This window comes from Microtus pennsylvanicus, chromosome 19, assembly GCF_037038515.1.
Source record: "Microtus pennsylvanicus isolate mMicPen1 chromosome 19, mMicPen1.hap1, whole genome shotgun sequence".
Taxonomy (NCBI): domain Eukaryota; kingdom Metazoa; phylum Chordata; class Mammalia; order Rodentia; family Cricetidae; genus Microtus; species Microtus pennsylvanicus.
The window spans coordinates 18,751,247-18,766,881 of record NC_134597.1 but is presented as its reverse complement, the minus strand read 5'-3'; the positions used below and the strand labels follow the sequence as shown (position 1 = coordinate 18,766,881).

General features: G+C 38.0%; 1 protein-coding gene across 1 annotated transcript; it reads right to left on the bottom strand.

Moving 5' to 3' along the window:
* Window positions 1-4,664: 4,664 nt before the first annotated feature.
* Window positions 4,665-14,190, bottom strand: LOC142838511 (hyaluronidase-4-like). Its single transcript, XM_075953975.1, has 3 exons — window positions 13,270-14,190; window positions 7,292-7,381; window positions 4,665-5,114 (listed from the first exon to the last, which is right to left on the bottom strand). Exons 1-3 carry the CDS (start codon window positions 14,188-14,190, stop codon window positions 4,665-4,667), a joined length of 1,461 nt encoding a protein of 486 aa, XP_075810090.1.
* Between the last annotated feature and the right edge of the window lie 1,445 nt (window positions 14,191-15,635).

Genomic DNA, 15,635 nt, shown 5'->3' with positions numbered 1-15,635 from the left:
GAGCATAACAATAAGAATATTCTCAAATATAAATATATAATGAATAAAATTACTAAATTTGATTGAAAACCATCAGTGATAAACACATTTTAAAATACCAGATTCCCTAAAGCAGCTCATATTTCAGAAGACACTTCATTTGAACCATGAAGTTAGGCTACAAAAGAAATTGGAATTATTCAAGTCAATGAGGATTAGTTTTCTTCTAGCTGTTGTAAGAAGACATTTCAAAACAACAATCTTTAAATTTTTTCAGACAGAACGGAAAGTATAGTTTACCTTCGCTTTGGTCTGCCTGCTGGTGCTTTATTCACCTGGTGCCGAGCAGAGGCCGAGTGGCAAGGATGTCCCTCTGGTCCGGAAGCCTGTCATTACAGGCTGACTCAGTCCTCCAAGCTAAGAGGAGGCTTGCATTAAATCTCTTTATAATCAAAGTCAGGCTCCCTTTACAACTATATCCTAGTATAAATGACCATTGCCTTCTTAAAATATCCAGTTTGAATTCACTGACTTAAGGAGAAAGAAGGAAAACCGGTTGGGATGTCAGTGGGAAACAGTAAAGAAGGCTGTATAGGTAAGATTTCCAGACTGAAGAATACAAGGGGGTTGAAGACTTCATGTACTGTGTGTTATTTTAACAAGCAGACACTAATATGCTGGCCTCGATAACAGAATGTGTCTTAGTGGAACATCAAGTATCATCCTGAGAAACTTTATGAACAAACAAGACCTAGTGTCTCAGGACAGTGAACCACTCAGATAAAGACAGAGTTAAGCACGCCTTATTTAATGTGTTATTCTCTGCACATGTCATTAGACAAAATAGATACAAAGCTGAAAACAAGAAGAGTTAGTATGACTCACACTCTGAAAACAGATGAACTCGGATAAGGAAATGCGAAAACTGAAACAACAACACACAAGGTCCATGGGAAAACAGTACTATTGTGCCTCAGTTGTTCCTTTCCCTACAAAAGAACCCCATGATTGCAAACAGAAGCCACGGAAGTGGATCCGAGGGATCAGTTGGAATATTGTTTACAGATACCAGAGTCAGCAAACTACCTTCCCATTCCCAAAGGTTGTGGAGTGGCAAGTGGGTTAGATATCTGACCTCAGAATACTTAAACACCTCTTCCTCTATAGGACTACACTGGTGGATTGGACCAAATACAAAAGCATAGTTTAAATGCAGAACAGTGGTCTCCGTTGGAAGCACAGAAAGCAGGAGAGGTTGCTCAGCTCTTGGGGAATTGCACTCTTCCCCCATGATAATTATGGGAGTTTCTACCAACCTGCGTGTTTTCCACTCACGAGCACCAGAAGCAATGCCGCGCCTCTACATGGCCCCAGCTCCCATCAGAGTCCTTCTCCCGTGTAGCCCAAGATTCCTATTGAGCAAATAACTCACGCACAGCAGTGAAATTCCCTGTGATAGCTTTCTCAACCATTCAAGCCCTTCACAGGCAGAATGGCCAAGGACTACCAGACACACAATACTAACAGCGTGAAAGTGAAGAAATTAAGGAAGGGAACAGCTCATGCTAGAGAATGGGGAAAGGAAATATGTAACAGTAGCAACACTTACTAAACAGAATGAGGTGTCAAGTCCATACTCAGGAGGCAGAAGGATCCTGAGTTCAAGGCCAGCCTGGACAGCATAAGAAGAACTTGTGTCAGAAAGCAGTCGAGCAATAACAAAGATCTCATATTTTGAAGAGATTTAAGGTGCTGTTAAGTCGGATACCAAAACAAAACTACCGTGAGAAAAAAGAAATGACATGTTTCCTCCCAAAGAGCTCTTGGAAACTGTTGAGTAACTAAAATGGTATTATAGAGAAAGCACTAAAAAAAAAAGTCAACAATACAAAGCAAAAGCTGCATAAAGTCTTAGAATACCAGAGAAAAAGCCACACAGAACGGATATAGAAGAGTCAAAAATCAAACCAATGGAAATGTAGTAAGTGAACAGAGACAGTGAGAAGGCAGAAATCACCTGACAAAATAATAAAGAAAATTCTCCTGGGCCAAAGGCAGGAGTCTGTATTTGAAGAGAACTTCCAAAGACATGGTAAAGAATGTTTTTCATGTAAAAAATAAATACACCACAAATTTGCTATGCATCCAAGGGTATAATTATAGCATTGTGTTTGTGAGCTGAAGTGCACATTCTTTCTGATCGGAAAGAATGAGTGGTGTGGAATAGCAACGGAAAGAAGCAAGTGGCTAATGGAAAGGCTTGTGCCTAAGTAAAAAGGGTCCAAATAAAAGGGTTGGGTTTTGTTTTTGTTTTTGTTTTTTGCTTTGCTTTGGTTTTTTTTTAACAATGAATGGAAAGAATGGTATCCTCAATGACAGGCTGCTGCTACTCAGGTGACTCGCATTAAGGATAATTGTCCTACAGGTTGCTTACATGACCTCCCTGTTACAAGATGTTTCCTTTACTAAAGTCATTTGCTATCCCTTATTAGCACTGGGCTAACAGAGGATCCTTTTGTTCCTTTTCCTTGGAATTGTATCTTAGATAGATATGAAAAACATATATGTGTATTTGTCTTTGAGTTAAACACAGTGACTTCTCATCTTCAATAGGTGGCTGATTAAGTGTATACCGGGGGAGTCCAAATGTATGCAAGCAAAAGGAAGGGACAACAAGGCCAGAAAATTCCTCATAATCTGCTTTCGTCTTCAGATTTTCAAGCTACCATACGAAGAATCTGCCATTCTTCAAATGGCTGGTGAGATAGCTCAGCGCTGAAGAGCACTTACCGCTCTTGAAGAGGACCTGGATAGGGTTCCCAGCACCCGAGTGACACCTCACAAATGTCTGGGACTTCAGTTCTCGGGAAGCTGAAGGCCTCTTCTGTCCTCTGCAGGCATTAAATTCATATGGTGCATGTATTTACCTGCATGAATGCATGCATGCATACATACATACATACATACAAGTAGTACAGATGTGGCATTGTTTAATTTTATATTATAAAATAAAATTCATAACGTCCTTATTTAGAAAATGGTAAGTGACTGTGATTGCTAGCAGTCCTTCTACTAATTTATCACGCTGTCCCCTTTCTTCTCCATGTATCATTCCTTTCACATGTGCTAATTATTTCAGAGACATTTTAGACACTAGATTCTACCTCTGATGTTTTCCTTGGTCGCTAGACAAAGTTGGGCATGCCTCCATTATTCTTTATGTGTTTTATTTCCTTCGTCTTTAAGATGGCAGTAACGCTTAACATTTGCCTTTCCTAGTTTATTGGAATAAGTCCAGTTTCTGAGCCCTGATATAGTAACTGTTGAATAGTTTTCCTTCACTGGAAGACTAGAAAGAACCATTGTTTTCTGCCTGAAATAGTGATCAGTTGAATACTTATGAAGAGCATTGCATGCTCATGCCTGAGGCTCTAATTCCTGTAGACAGAGGTTTTATGCTCCAGGAAACTGACGGGACAGAAGAATTCATACACACCCTTCAATTTCGCTTTTTATATTTCATTGCTTCTTTACCTTTTACTTTTCCCCAGAATACGTGGAATAACTAATTAATGAGCCAATTAATGTTAGCATGAGAATCTGAATGTGACCTTTTATAAATTTCCACATGTGTGCGAGGATGTAGTTAACCTAATAGTGCTATATTTGGACCATATCAGGCAGGAAAATACCTCTCCTAGATTTAGAAAATAAATAATATTTAGGTCACCACACTCTTTGTTGAAGCTGTGAAATAAAGCTATTTGGATGACAACTAGATAGATTCTAGTCCCACAATGATATTTTCAAATGAATGACCATCCAGTGAAAACTGACAAACTGTTTTGGTATAATGTATTTCAATAAACCAAGATTTATCAAATGAAAGAATTTCCCGTATAAATTCTATCATGTAGGAAGCCAGTACGGTTCATCTTTTGGTATTGATGAACCAAATGAATATCCAAGATTCTCTGGATAAAGTTAATCCCCACTGCTTATATTTAAAGAGCCCTGTTCATCTCCACAGGTTAGCATCCTGGGGTGGAAGGGAGGCTGCTGCTGAAGCTGGTTCTGGTGCTGCTGGTGGTTTTGTTTTGTTGTTGTATTCCTCATTATTTAAAAGTTCACAATCCCCGGAAGACAAAGAGTTGTTTCCTCTGGATTTGCTTCTCCTTATTTCAAGAATGCTTTCCCCAGATATTTTGGATTTTTGCTTTTTTTACTTGATTTTCCTTTTTTTTTTTTCTTTTGAGATAAACTCTCACTATGTTATCTTGACTGGCTTTAACCTCACTGTATAAAGCCAAGCTGGCCTTGAAGTTACAATCTACCTCTGCCTTCCAGGGGCTCAGGTTACAGGAGGAAACTATTGTGTCTGGCTCCCTGAGAGTGTTGACCTGTTTCTTCGCTGGCTGACTGTCTCAGTATAAAGGCTTTGGCTCTCTAATCCTTACTAAGGCTGAAGCCTGTTTTCCCCTTATTCTGTAAAGTACTGTCACAGCTCACATGCACGCCTATTTACTGTTTCTTTATCCTTAATCAGTTTCTAAGCTCCACGAAGACAGGTATACTCCTGTTACCTAACATGAAGTGAACAGCCAACAAACAATGTGTTTGGAATTTAAAACTAAAAATTGTTTATAAGAGGGTTGAAATCAAAGAAAAATAATATTTTCTTCTCCTTAGTATTTTAAGAAAAAATTGACATCATAGTAGGGAATACGAAAAAAATTCAGCAGAATCACAGCTAACGTCATGCCAAGGAAAACTAATAGATTCAACGCCGTTGCAGGAGCCTTGCTCTTCTGCCTCAAGGGATTGGGAGCACGAGATCTGCAAGACTCTCCGTGCCAACCGTAATAACAGTGGCACACAAATTCATTCTTCATGGTCGCTAATGTCTTCAGCTTACTCCTTGCAGAAATGACAGATCTGAACCCGTGGTCTGTGGCATAGTCCTTCTGGCTGTCCTCCGGCATGTGCAGATAGGAGGAGGACTCAGCTGTCTTTCGAACGCATCGCCCATGGCTGCTACACAGGCTGCGACTGCACAGCTTGGCTGCGGATGTTACATTGAGAGCATAGGGGCCCAGCAACTCTTCGATAGTTTGCTGCACAGATAAACAAGACTCCTGTAGGGGGGGAAAAATGAGAGATGCTTAAAGAACAGATTGGAGTCCAGAAATAAACACACACATGCGCAATTAACTTTACTTTGACAAAAATGTCAAGAACCTCTAACACAGAAAAGATTGACTTGTTTAAAAAAAAAATGGGTTGGGATGAATTGTCCAAACAAACTTGAACCACTAGCTATACAACATAGGAAACTTCGCAAAAAGTGGTTCAAACTTGAGCATTAAAAGCCAGAAACCAATAAAACATTTTCAGAAAACTGGAGGGTTTTTTTTTCCTGTTTCCTGTCAGTCATGACAATTCTCTTGCATGAGACCAAAAGAATGGGTGACAGAATCAGAAATAAACAAGGGCAATTGTCAGACTAAACACTTCTGCACCCACACCGTTAGCAGAATGAAAAGGCATCCAACAGAGTAATGCAAAATGTGTGCAATCTGCTTCCTATGGTATCTGACCACATAACCAACGTCCAAATGACCCAAAGCAGCCCACATAAGAACTGAATAAAAAAATACACAAAGCATCCAAGTTTGGTGGATCAGCTACTTGGGAGGCTGAGGCAAGAGAATGACAAGTCTGTGGTCTGAGTGACCTACAGAACTGAGTTCAAGGCCATCCTAGGCAACTTTATAAGTTCCTATCTAGTGAAGTAAAATGAGAGCTAGGAATACAGCTCACTGAATCAGCCCTTACCAAACATATGTAAGGCCATAGGTTCAATCCCTACATATGGATAAATAAAAAGACTCAGGCATTAGAGCACACATCTTTAATCTCAACACTCAATTGGAAGGCAGAGTCAGGTGGAGCTCTAAATTCAATGTGAGACTAGTTTATATAAAAGTTCTAGGCTAGTTATATAATGAGCTTTTTGTTTCAAGAAAGAAAGTTTACTAACTCACCTTGCCATTTGTAAAAATAAATAGAAAAGACATGAATAAACATTTTTCATTCCCAGAAAAGTACAAATCAAAGCTACAATGAACCATTGCCATATACCCATAAAATTGGCTAATATTAAAACCTATCTAGAGATTGCAGGTGTTGATGACATTGTTTAGAACTCTGTCAGCCTATTGTTCAAATATAAAAAGATACAAGAGCTATGTAAAACAGTATGAAAGTTCTTCAAAAAATTAAAAATAGAGTTATCATATAATGCATGCTTATACATGCACATACACAAGTATGTACTCATACACACACTTATGGACATAGATACAAAGAGGTTTGAATCATGATCTGGAAGTGACATTCACACTTCTGTATTTAATGCCAGGCTATTCTTTGTAGTCAAGAACTGTAGTGAATCCAAGTGGCCATCAAGAGATGAATGGGTGACAAACTGGGATACATAGAATGGAATATTATTCAATTGTAAAAAATGAAGAAAATTCTGTCATTTATGACAATTCTGGTGAATCCAGAAGACATTGTGCTAAGTAAACTAGAAAATCGAACAGGAAAAAATACTGTATGAGTCCATTTATGCACGAATGCTCTAAATAGTCAAATCAATACATTGAAAGGTGCACTCTTGCTAGACAAACAAACACTAAAGACCCGCTGTATAGCCTCATATCTATAATTAACAGTGGTGGATTATGCATTTCCTAATTTGTTATCAAATAAATGCCATGTTAAATAGTCTAACTACAAAATTTAAAAATATCAATCAACTATTATATATGTACAATTTTCCTTTCATTTCTATTTTGGATTATAAGCTACCATCATCATAAAAAATAATTGGAGAGAATCCATTCTTCATCAAAAAATTATTTTCAAATTTTCATAATAACTTGTGTCAAATATATACAGGAGCATCTTTTTACTAAAATCCCTGCATTGTGGGTTTAATTATAGTACAATTTTTAAATGAAGAAGGTAAGACAGAGAGCAGTTACTTAACATGCCACAAATTATCCCCTTGGAATATAATAATCGGTTTCTTACTTTAGGCTGTCCAGTGAAAGACTGTGTTTGTCCACCCTACTGTTAACAGCAGTCTGGTATAGAACTGAATGATCAGCATTGACCACTACAGCCTTTCAACTTTGTGGCAGCCAAGGAAACAAGCAGTCAGCAACCAACCGGTGTGAGAAGCATTTTTTTTATTATTATAACTAATTCTCTAGAATGCAATACTAACAGAAAAATCACTACTGACCTTGGAATCAGAATATTCGTATCCTCCCCACAATATTATCCCTGATGCTCCCAATGCAGCACTTTCACCAATTGTATGAACTAGGTCTTCCTATAAAAGAGAAGGACCACGAGAAATTCCTGTCAAGTCATGTTAGGCGTTGCTTATTCATTAATATGTTTTTGTTTATAAAGAAAACAAAAGAAGAACTGGAAAGGGTGATTTGGGCATTTTAAGTTATCTGATAATAGTCCAATGCAAGAAACACTCTAAAAAATAAAGCTATAGAAGCAAATAGGTTCCAGTCCCTGGTCTGGAGTTCTGTAAAATGTCTTTAAGGTAGACATATATACAAGTAATGAGAATACAGTGAAATGATGTCCATATTTGCAGCCCCCACACAGTATATATTGATTAAAAGAACCATGGCACACTTGTCTTCATGTTCATGTATAAGTGCAGTCTTCACCCTTCATCAAGGGAACTTCCTTTCTCAAGAGACATTTATAGTAACCACACCCAACCAAAATGCAGATATGAAGCTGGTCCCAATAAATACATCCACAAAACATTTCTGCACCTAAGGCTCAGAGAGCATTGTGGAAGAGAGAGTAGAAAGATTTTAAGAACCAGAGTGCCAAAGAGTTTACTGTAAGATTGCATCTCCTAGCAATATCAGAATCTATAGCCATAAAGTCTCAAGAATATGACTGTCCATGTGTAGGTTGAATAAGGATGACAACAATAAGTATGCCAAACTGGACAGAGAAAAGAACATAAGGCCTCACCCTACACAAAGAACTATAGGCAAGTGGGGGAAGCTGGGGATAGGAGAGGTGGCCATGCCAGGGAAGTGCACACCAATTAGTTGTCAAGTACCAAATATCAACCCTGAAAACTTACTACAGATAGCATTATACAGACTAATCAGGTTATATTTAGGAGAGAGAGAGAGAGAGAGAGAAAGCAATAAAAAAGGAATTTGAAGGAGAGGTATATAGAGGTATATGTGCGGGTTTGGAGGGAGAAAAGGAAAAGGAAAATGTAATCAATTTATAATTTCAAAAATAAAAATTTAAAAACCCTTGGTGAGGGAAGTCGGGCTGTATGACAGACCTGAATACTACTATTTATCCACACTTGTCAAATGCCAATCTGCCTTCTGGGTATTTGTGCCTATGCTCACAGACAAATGCTACTCTCAGCCTTAACAGAGAAGCTTTCCCTCTCAGTTAAAGGCTTCATGAATGGAGATTCATGGCTGCATAAGGTGCTGAGAAATTACAGTTAAGTACTCAGCTCTCAATGTAACAATTAGCCCACCCTCTCGAAGGTTTTGGATAGAAATGTGGACAAAGGCTGCAAAAGTCTCTTTAAGGCATCCCACAGACATTTCAAACATGATGTCAAAGCAGCTGCAGTTGCTTTCACTGGACCAACACAAGTCTGGACCTGTCAACAGTGGATCATGGATTGGAGGAGCTCATGGGATTCTACCGTCCTTGCCATTCTATTGGCTATTGGGAGATTCTAGTAGAGTCTGTTCTTCTCCAGTTGTATATCCAATGTGAGACCACCAGGCACCAATGGGTGCTTCCAAGCATGCAATCACATAGACAACCCTTGTGGAAATCAAATCACAAAGCAAAATAAAAAGACATGAATATGTGAGCATTGTAGAAGGGGAAGATTACTGAAGTGGGAGAAAATAGGAGAGGGTAAAGAATAAGAAGTGTCAAATGCTTTATATTATGTATAAAATTGTCAAAGAACAAATGTTATCAATAAAAGTCTTACCCACAAGTACTTATTCCTGGAATGGTAATAATTTGCAACTTTAGTAAGACACAATTTTGCAGCCATGTAAAGAAAGCATAGGGTAGGAACATCAAGATATTTGGGATCAAAGATAGCTAGGGAAGATGAAAATTGTTTGGGGAAAATAATAAAAGCCCAACAAATGCAATGTCAGTACAAAAATAAAAGAGAGGGAAGCTATTAGAGAGTCATTTCTAATTCAGATATATAATTCTTCATTGCCCGTGCTGCATAATGGAAAGAAAAGAAATGAGTTCCTCAAGTGACTCCCAGGTTGGGTGACTGAGTGGATTGGATATCGAGGAGGGGGTTATGGTAGGATTCTAGACCAAAAGCAAAGAAATGAGAAGCAGAAGGAGAGGGAAGGTAGGAAATGCTCTACAGTTTTGCTCCCCCCGGGATGTATTAGAGATTCTTCGGAAGATTGGAAGCACTCAAAGACCAGATAGGCAAATTCTACACTACAACCAAGCTTTCCTGCATTGTACTGAAGCTCTGATCACACAAATTGAGTTTCTCTTATTTGAAATGCTTGGGACCAGAATCACTTCAAATTTCTGACTTTTTCAGATTTTAGAAAATCTGCATATACAGAATAAAATATTGCAGTGTGAAATCCAAGTCTAAATACAAAATTCATTTTCATGTTTCATAGAAATTTCATAGAAAATGCACAAAGATAATTTTGTACAACATTTTGAATGCATGTATTCATGTTTTCACTTTGACACTGAAGTCAGGTGTAAAATGTTCCTCTTGTCGCAGCAGGTCAGTGTGCAAATAGTTTTGTATTTTAGAGCATTTTAGGTTTGGGTATTTCTGCTTAAAGATGCTTCTGCTAATCCTTGTGATCTGTAACTTTTTAAGTAATACAAGTAAGACGCTCATTCTTCTGCTACATAAATAATAGTACCACATTCCTTAAACATAAGGCTAGTCCTTTGCTGAGGCATATTTGAAAGAACTAACAAAAATCAATTGCTTAGAAATAAACTTGATTTGAAAAGTTACGTTTCTTAGACAAGAAGTGAAAATAGTCCATACTATTGGTCGATTTGTGGTGCATACAATCAATAGGAAAGCATTAAACTTATCAATAATAGTTTCTAAGATATCACATACTTTTAATGAGTACAGTATGTGAGTGATTTATTGGCTTGTGAAATAGAGTTCAGAAGGAAGAGCCTGTAATTTACATTTAAAGTCTGCGAGTGGGTTCTGGAGAAATGCTTCAGCACTTTATAATACATGCAGCCCTCACTGAGGACCTGAGTTTGATTCCCAGCACCTCTATGCCAGGCAGTTCACAACTGCCTATAACTCCAGCACCACACACCACAACACCCTCTTCTGGAATCCTTGAGAACATGTACTTATGTAGACATTCCACACACACAAAAAAAAAAAAGATTAAAAATAAAAAAATTAATCTTTTTTTTTTTTTGGATTTTTCGAGACAGGATTTCTCCGTAGCTTTTTGGTTCCTGTCCTGGAACTAGCTCTTGTAGACCAGGCTGGCCATTAATCTTTTTTAAAAGCAGAAGAGTAGATAAAAGTGGTAAAAGTACGAGTTGGACTCTCATAAATATGCACATGTTCTCAAGTCAGCATTTACTATTAAGATGAACCTTCTAGCTTCTTGGATTATTAGTTTTACTCTTGGTATTAATAATAGTATTCCTGTTTCTTTGTAAGCTTAACTAAATAATTTAGAATCAGTAATTATAGCCTAGTCTTTTATAAATTAGTTTCTTGAAATTTCCATACCATTTTATGCAATGTGTTTGGATGAAATTCGCTCCCCTCTCCCAATTACAACCAGATCCACTCATCTTCCCTCCCCACTCCACTTTGTGTCCTCCTGTTTTTTGCTCTTAAAGTCCAATTTGTGCTGCCTTCATACTCTTGGGTGCGTGACCATCAAGTGGATCATGGTTAACCTAGTAGGTGTTATACTCCTAAAGAAAACTGGCTTCCCTTCTGCCGGTGGCTGTCCATTGCCAACAGCTCCTCATTCAAGGGTTAGACTTTAGACTTTGTGCCCATCTCCTTCCTATCTTCATGCTGGAATTTTGTTTGGCTTGAGCTTATTCAGGTCGTGTGCATGCTGCCACCATCACTCTGATTCATGCAACACCTGTGACGCTTACTGTCTTCCTGCCTACTCTTCTGCCATGATCTTTGAACCTGAGGATGAGTGGGTGTAATATAGACTGAGCATTCCATTTATTGGTCTCTGTACTTTGGACAGTTGTGGGGTCTCTGTGTTAATCACTATCTACTGCAAAAAAGAAGCTTGCCTGATAAGGGCTGAGAGATATACTAACCAATGGGTGTAACAATGAGCTATCAGGAGTCAGTTTAATGCTGTGCCCATTTAGCAGACTAGTAGCCGTAGTTCTTTGCTAAGGCCTCTTACCCATCTAGCCGAAGGTTTTTGAGGCCAATACTAGAGCCAGGCATAGGTTTCATCTTGTGAAATGGGCCTAAGAATCAGAAAGCAGTTGGTTACCCATGACATTGGTGTTATTAGTGCGCAAATGGACTTGATGCCAGACTCGTAATCACTGTAGCTTGAGGAATCTTTTTGCCGAAAGAATTTTGGGGAAAAAAATTGTATGTTAAGAGATCTTCTAGTTGAGGAATAGTTCCGTGAAAAGACTTGGGAAAAAAAAAAAAACAAGATCCTAAAGTATTCAGAGAAGTGGCTTTTAAAAAAAGGACTCATTGCCGGGCCGGTGGTGGTGCATGCCTTTAATCCCAGCACTCGGGAGGCAGAGGCAGGAGGATCTCTGGGAGTTCAAGGCCAGCCTGGTCCACAAGAGCTAGTTCCAGGATAGGAACTAAAAAAAGCTACGGAGAAACCCTGTCTCGAAAAAAAAAAAAGACTCATCATTATTAGGAGTGTGTGTGTGTGTTTCAGTGTGTATGTGTGTTTAAGTGTGTGTGTGAAGATACACGTGTGCCACAGTGTAAATCTGGAGATCAAAGGACAACTTGCACGAGTTGGTTCTCTCCTTCCACTGTGGATTGTCAAACTCACGATATCAGCTCTGCAATGCAAGAAATTTTCCCTTCTCATCCTCCCAACGTGGACCTAGAACCGGCTTTTGAAATAAAGACTTAGTCTATGCTGCACTCGAAATAACATCAGAACTAACAGTACAAAGTTATCCAGAGGAAAAGTAACTAACTCTGCATGCTCAAGAACTTCCTAAGAATTAATATTGTCCTAAAATGTAGCTTTCCTTCTGGTACAGAGGGAAAAAAAGCTAAAGCAGAGGCCAGACAAAAGTGGATCCATGTTTGAGTGAGAAGTCGATTATACACTGCTGAGACTCCACCAACACTTTTTCCATTTTGCCCTGAACTTACTGAATGAATCTACCATTTTGAATGATATTAATAATCTTTTGATGATAAAACTATATAGTCTAATGAATAATGTATAATAAATATTTATTAACAGGTTTTACTCAGAAATAATTAGGAAGAGTTGTTACTGCATTCAAATGCACCTACTCTAACATAAGTGATTTTTAGTTCACAGTTTGAGGTTACAGCCCATCATTGGCAGGAAGTCAAGGCAGCAGTAACGTCAAGTAGCCATGCAAATCCAAACAAAAGCAGAGAAAAAACGGGTGCCTGCATGTTCCCTATTTCCCAGCTCACTTTCTCCTCTTTTGTACAGTCCAGGGGTCGAATCCAGAAAATGCTTTTAGGCTGGATCTTCCCACATCAACTAGCAGATCAAGACATTTCCCACACAGATATATATACAGGGCAACCCAACCTAAACAATCCATCACTAAGAATCTCTTCCTAGTTGATTCCAAATTCTGTCAAGTTGATTACAACTAATTATCAAAATATCTATTTATATAATCTACTCAATTCATTAGCACTAACTAATCCCAAATCTCTGTTTTATCTATTTCGGATCTGGAAAATCACTAGAACCCTTATGAGAAACTTCTGAATTCTAAATGAGTTTTTTTATCTTCTAAAATCCTAGATGCACGTCTAATTAGTAGTTGGTTGGAATTTCCGAGTTGTGTTACCTCCTTTAATATTAGAATAGCATTTTAATTAGAATTAAATAACCCACAAAGATTTCTTTCTAGACTTTACATATATTCTATTAATCTTATATTGCTTTTATGTGACTATTTTTTTCTTACCTCTGACAGAGCTTCCATACTATGCAAATAAAACGGTCTGGAAAAAATAAAAACTGGCAAAGCGTAGTCCTTTCTAGACATTTCTGCAACTCTCAGGGCTTCTCTCACTCTGAAATGCACAAATTTCAGTGCATTTAAGCTCGATTTTAATACTTTATTCAAATATATCGACGAATAAAGTGCTGTGCTTTTCTCCCATAGCCACAAGAGTCGGTCATTGCGGAAAATTTCATCATCTGGGCAACTACCTGTGTAGAATTCTGGATTTATCCGGTAATCATAATTGTAGCAATCTGGGTAGAGATAGAAGCCCCATAGACGCTTTGGTCTCATTTCTAAAGCCAACGTGAGAGTCACGTTCATAAGACTCCTCCCAGCATTTTCAAACTCCTGTGTGGCAACTGTTCTCACTTTCGCTTCTGGCCAGGCAGGGTGGTGGTGTCGGGTGAAAGCTAACGAGTGCTTTTGGTATATTCTCCTGCCGCCCCAGTTCCGATCCCACTGGGGTTTCCAGCCTTCCCAGTCAATCACAGCAAGTCCATCTGATCTCCACCAAGTGACAGAATCCGCAATGTCACTGGCGCTTTTCTTTAGGTGCTCAGAGAGGTTCACATTCTGAGGTATTCCACCATGGAAGGATTTCCCATCTTCAGAGAAGTAAGGGTAATATCCGAGTTCATGTGGATAAAATATGGCAACGGTAGATCCACTCTGGGTTTCTAATGGATTGGAAATGATGTCAAATTCTTGAAGATTCATATTTACATCAAAATGATCCTTGCAAAACAAAGTAGGAGCAGCCCAGAAGATGTTGAAAGGCTGGTTCTTGATCACCGGAGGCATTGCTGGTTTGAGAACTGCCTGGGTGACCAGAACAAAGAGCATGAGTTCGCCAAGCTGTGCCACCCACAGACTACACATGGGTTGTTGTCTTCAGCATAATGGAACTGTACTAAAAGCAAGAACAAATATTTAGATGAAGGACTTAAATTCCTGATGAGTTTCATAGTGTCGATTAAATAAATTGTGTTATCGCCTTTAATATTAGAATAACATCTTAACTAGAAATAAATAACTCCCAAAGATTTATTTCTAGGCTTTACAAATATTCTATTAATTAAGACTTAAGAGGTTTATTAACACACTTCTTTGTGATGTCATCTGAACAAAAGAAGAAAAATGAGACTTTTTTCCCTCCTTGAGATATTGAGAGAAATTTAATGAATTAAGTACTAGAAATTTAATTCAAATCTTCTTCTTCATAAACTCTGTGCTCATCTATGTATGCTTACTACTTTTTTCTGGATTTAATTTCCTATACATTTTGAGTACATAACCCGAACCATCATAGACCAGTAGCCTTTGGTGTGAGGTCAATTAGAAAAAAGTATCTTAAGGATCTATTACATTATCCCATTAATTAATAGAAAAGGGACTCTAAGAACATGTACACTTGGAAATTAGCAAACATTGGCACTTCAGCAAATATTATATAGAACATAAAAACAAATAATTAACAAGTAGTAACCTCTATGGAATTTGAAGTGTACTGACCTCGAGGGTTTGTTTATTTCCAAAGCACATAAGAGTTCCCACTGGAATCGCATAATACGGCCCAGAAGCTAGAGTTGACAGTTACCTATTGTTGATTGTAGAGTTGACTACCACCTTTTCTTAGGCACATAAATAAACCTTTAAAACTATTTTTTCCTTAAGCCATCATTCTCCTGTGGAACAGTGAGGCCATATTCTCAGTAGCTAAACTGCAGGTAAAGCTTGACTTTTAGTCACATAGAGTCAGTTAAGACAAAAAACTGCCAAAGAATCTCGCCAGAACACAGGGACTAATAGATGATATATTCCAGCCAATCAGATCTGACTTTGCAAGCAAGATGGCTGAAGCTGAATAGCAAAGTTAGTTTGGTATGTTGTGTGCAATTTTTTAAAATAAGGTGGTGTACCGGTTAGTTTAGGCCATCAACTTGACACAATCTAGAATCTTCTGGTAAGAGAGTCTCTAATTACAAATTAAGTAATGAAAGTTAACCAGTGAGCGTGTCTATGAAGTTTTTTTTGTAGAAGATTTTAATCTCCTTTTCTGTGTATATAAAGTAGTAGGGACGCTATCTTTGTCACTGACCTAGAGAGATAATTCACTATTTTAACATTATTTTTGTACCCCCGCACACATTTTTATAACAAACTTCTAGTATAGTAATATATATAATATGTGTGTATGTATATATATTATAAATATCATGAGTTTTTTAATGTAATGAAATCTTTCCAATGATTTTCTTTCAAGCCATTTTTGTTATTCAAAGCATAAAACCCAGTTTGTATTTTACCATTTATAACACATGCAT

What these genes read in the sequence shown, in the direction of transcription:
- LOC142838511 (XM_075953975.1), bottom strand. Translation starts at nt 14,190, where the DNA reads ATGTGTAGTCTGTGGGTGGCACAGCTTGGCGAACTCATGCTCTTTGTT. An exon ending in GTATGGAAGCTCTGTCAGAG is followed by an intron (nt 7,382 to 13,269) that starts GTAAGAAAAAAA and finishes TCTCTTTTATAG; the next exon opens with GAAGACCTAGTTCATACAAT. An exon ending in ACGAATATTCTGATTCCAAG is followed by an intron (nt 5,115 to 7,291) that starts GTCAGTAGTGAT and finishes CCCCCCCTACAG; the next exon opens with GAGTCTTGTTTATCTGTGCA.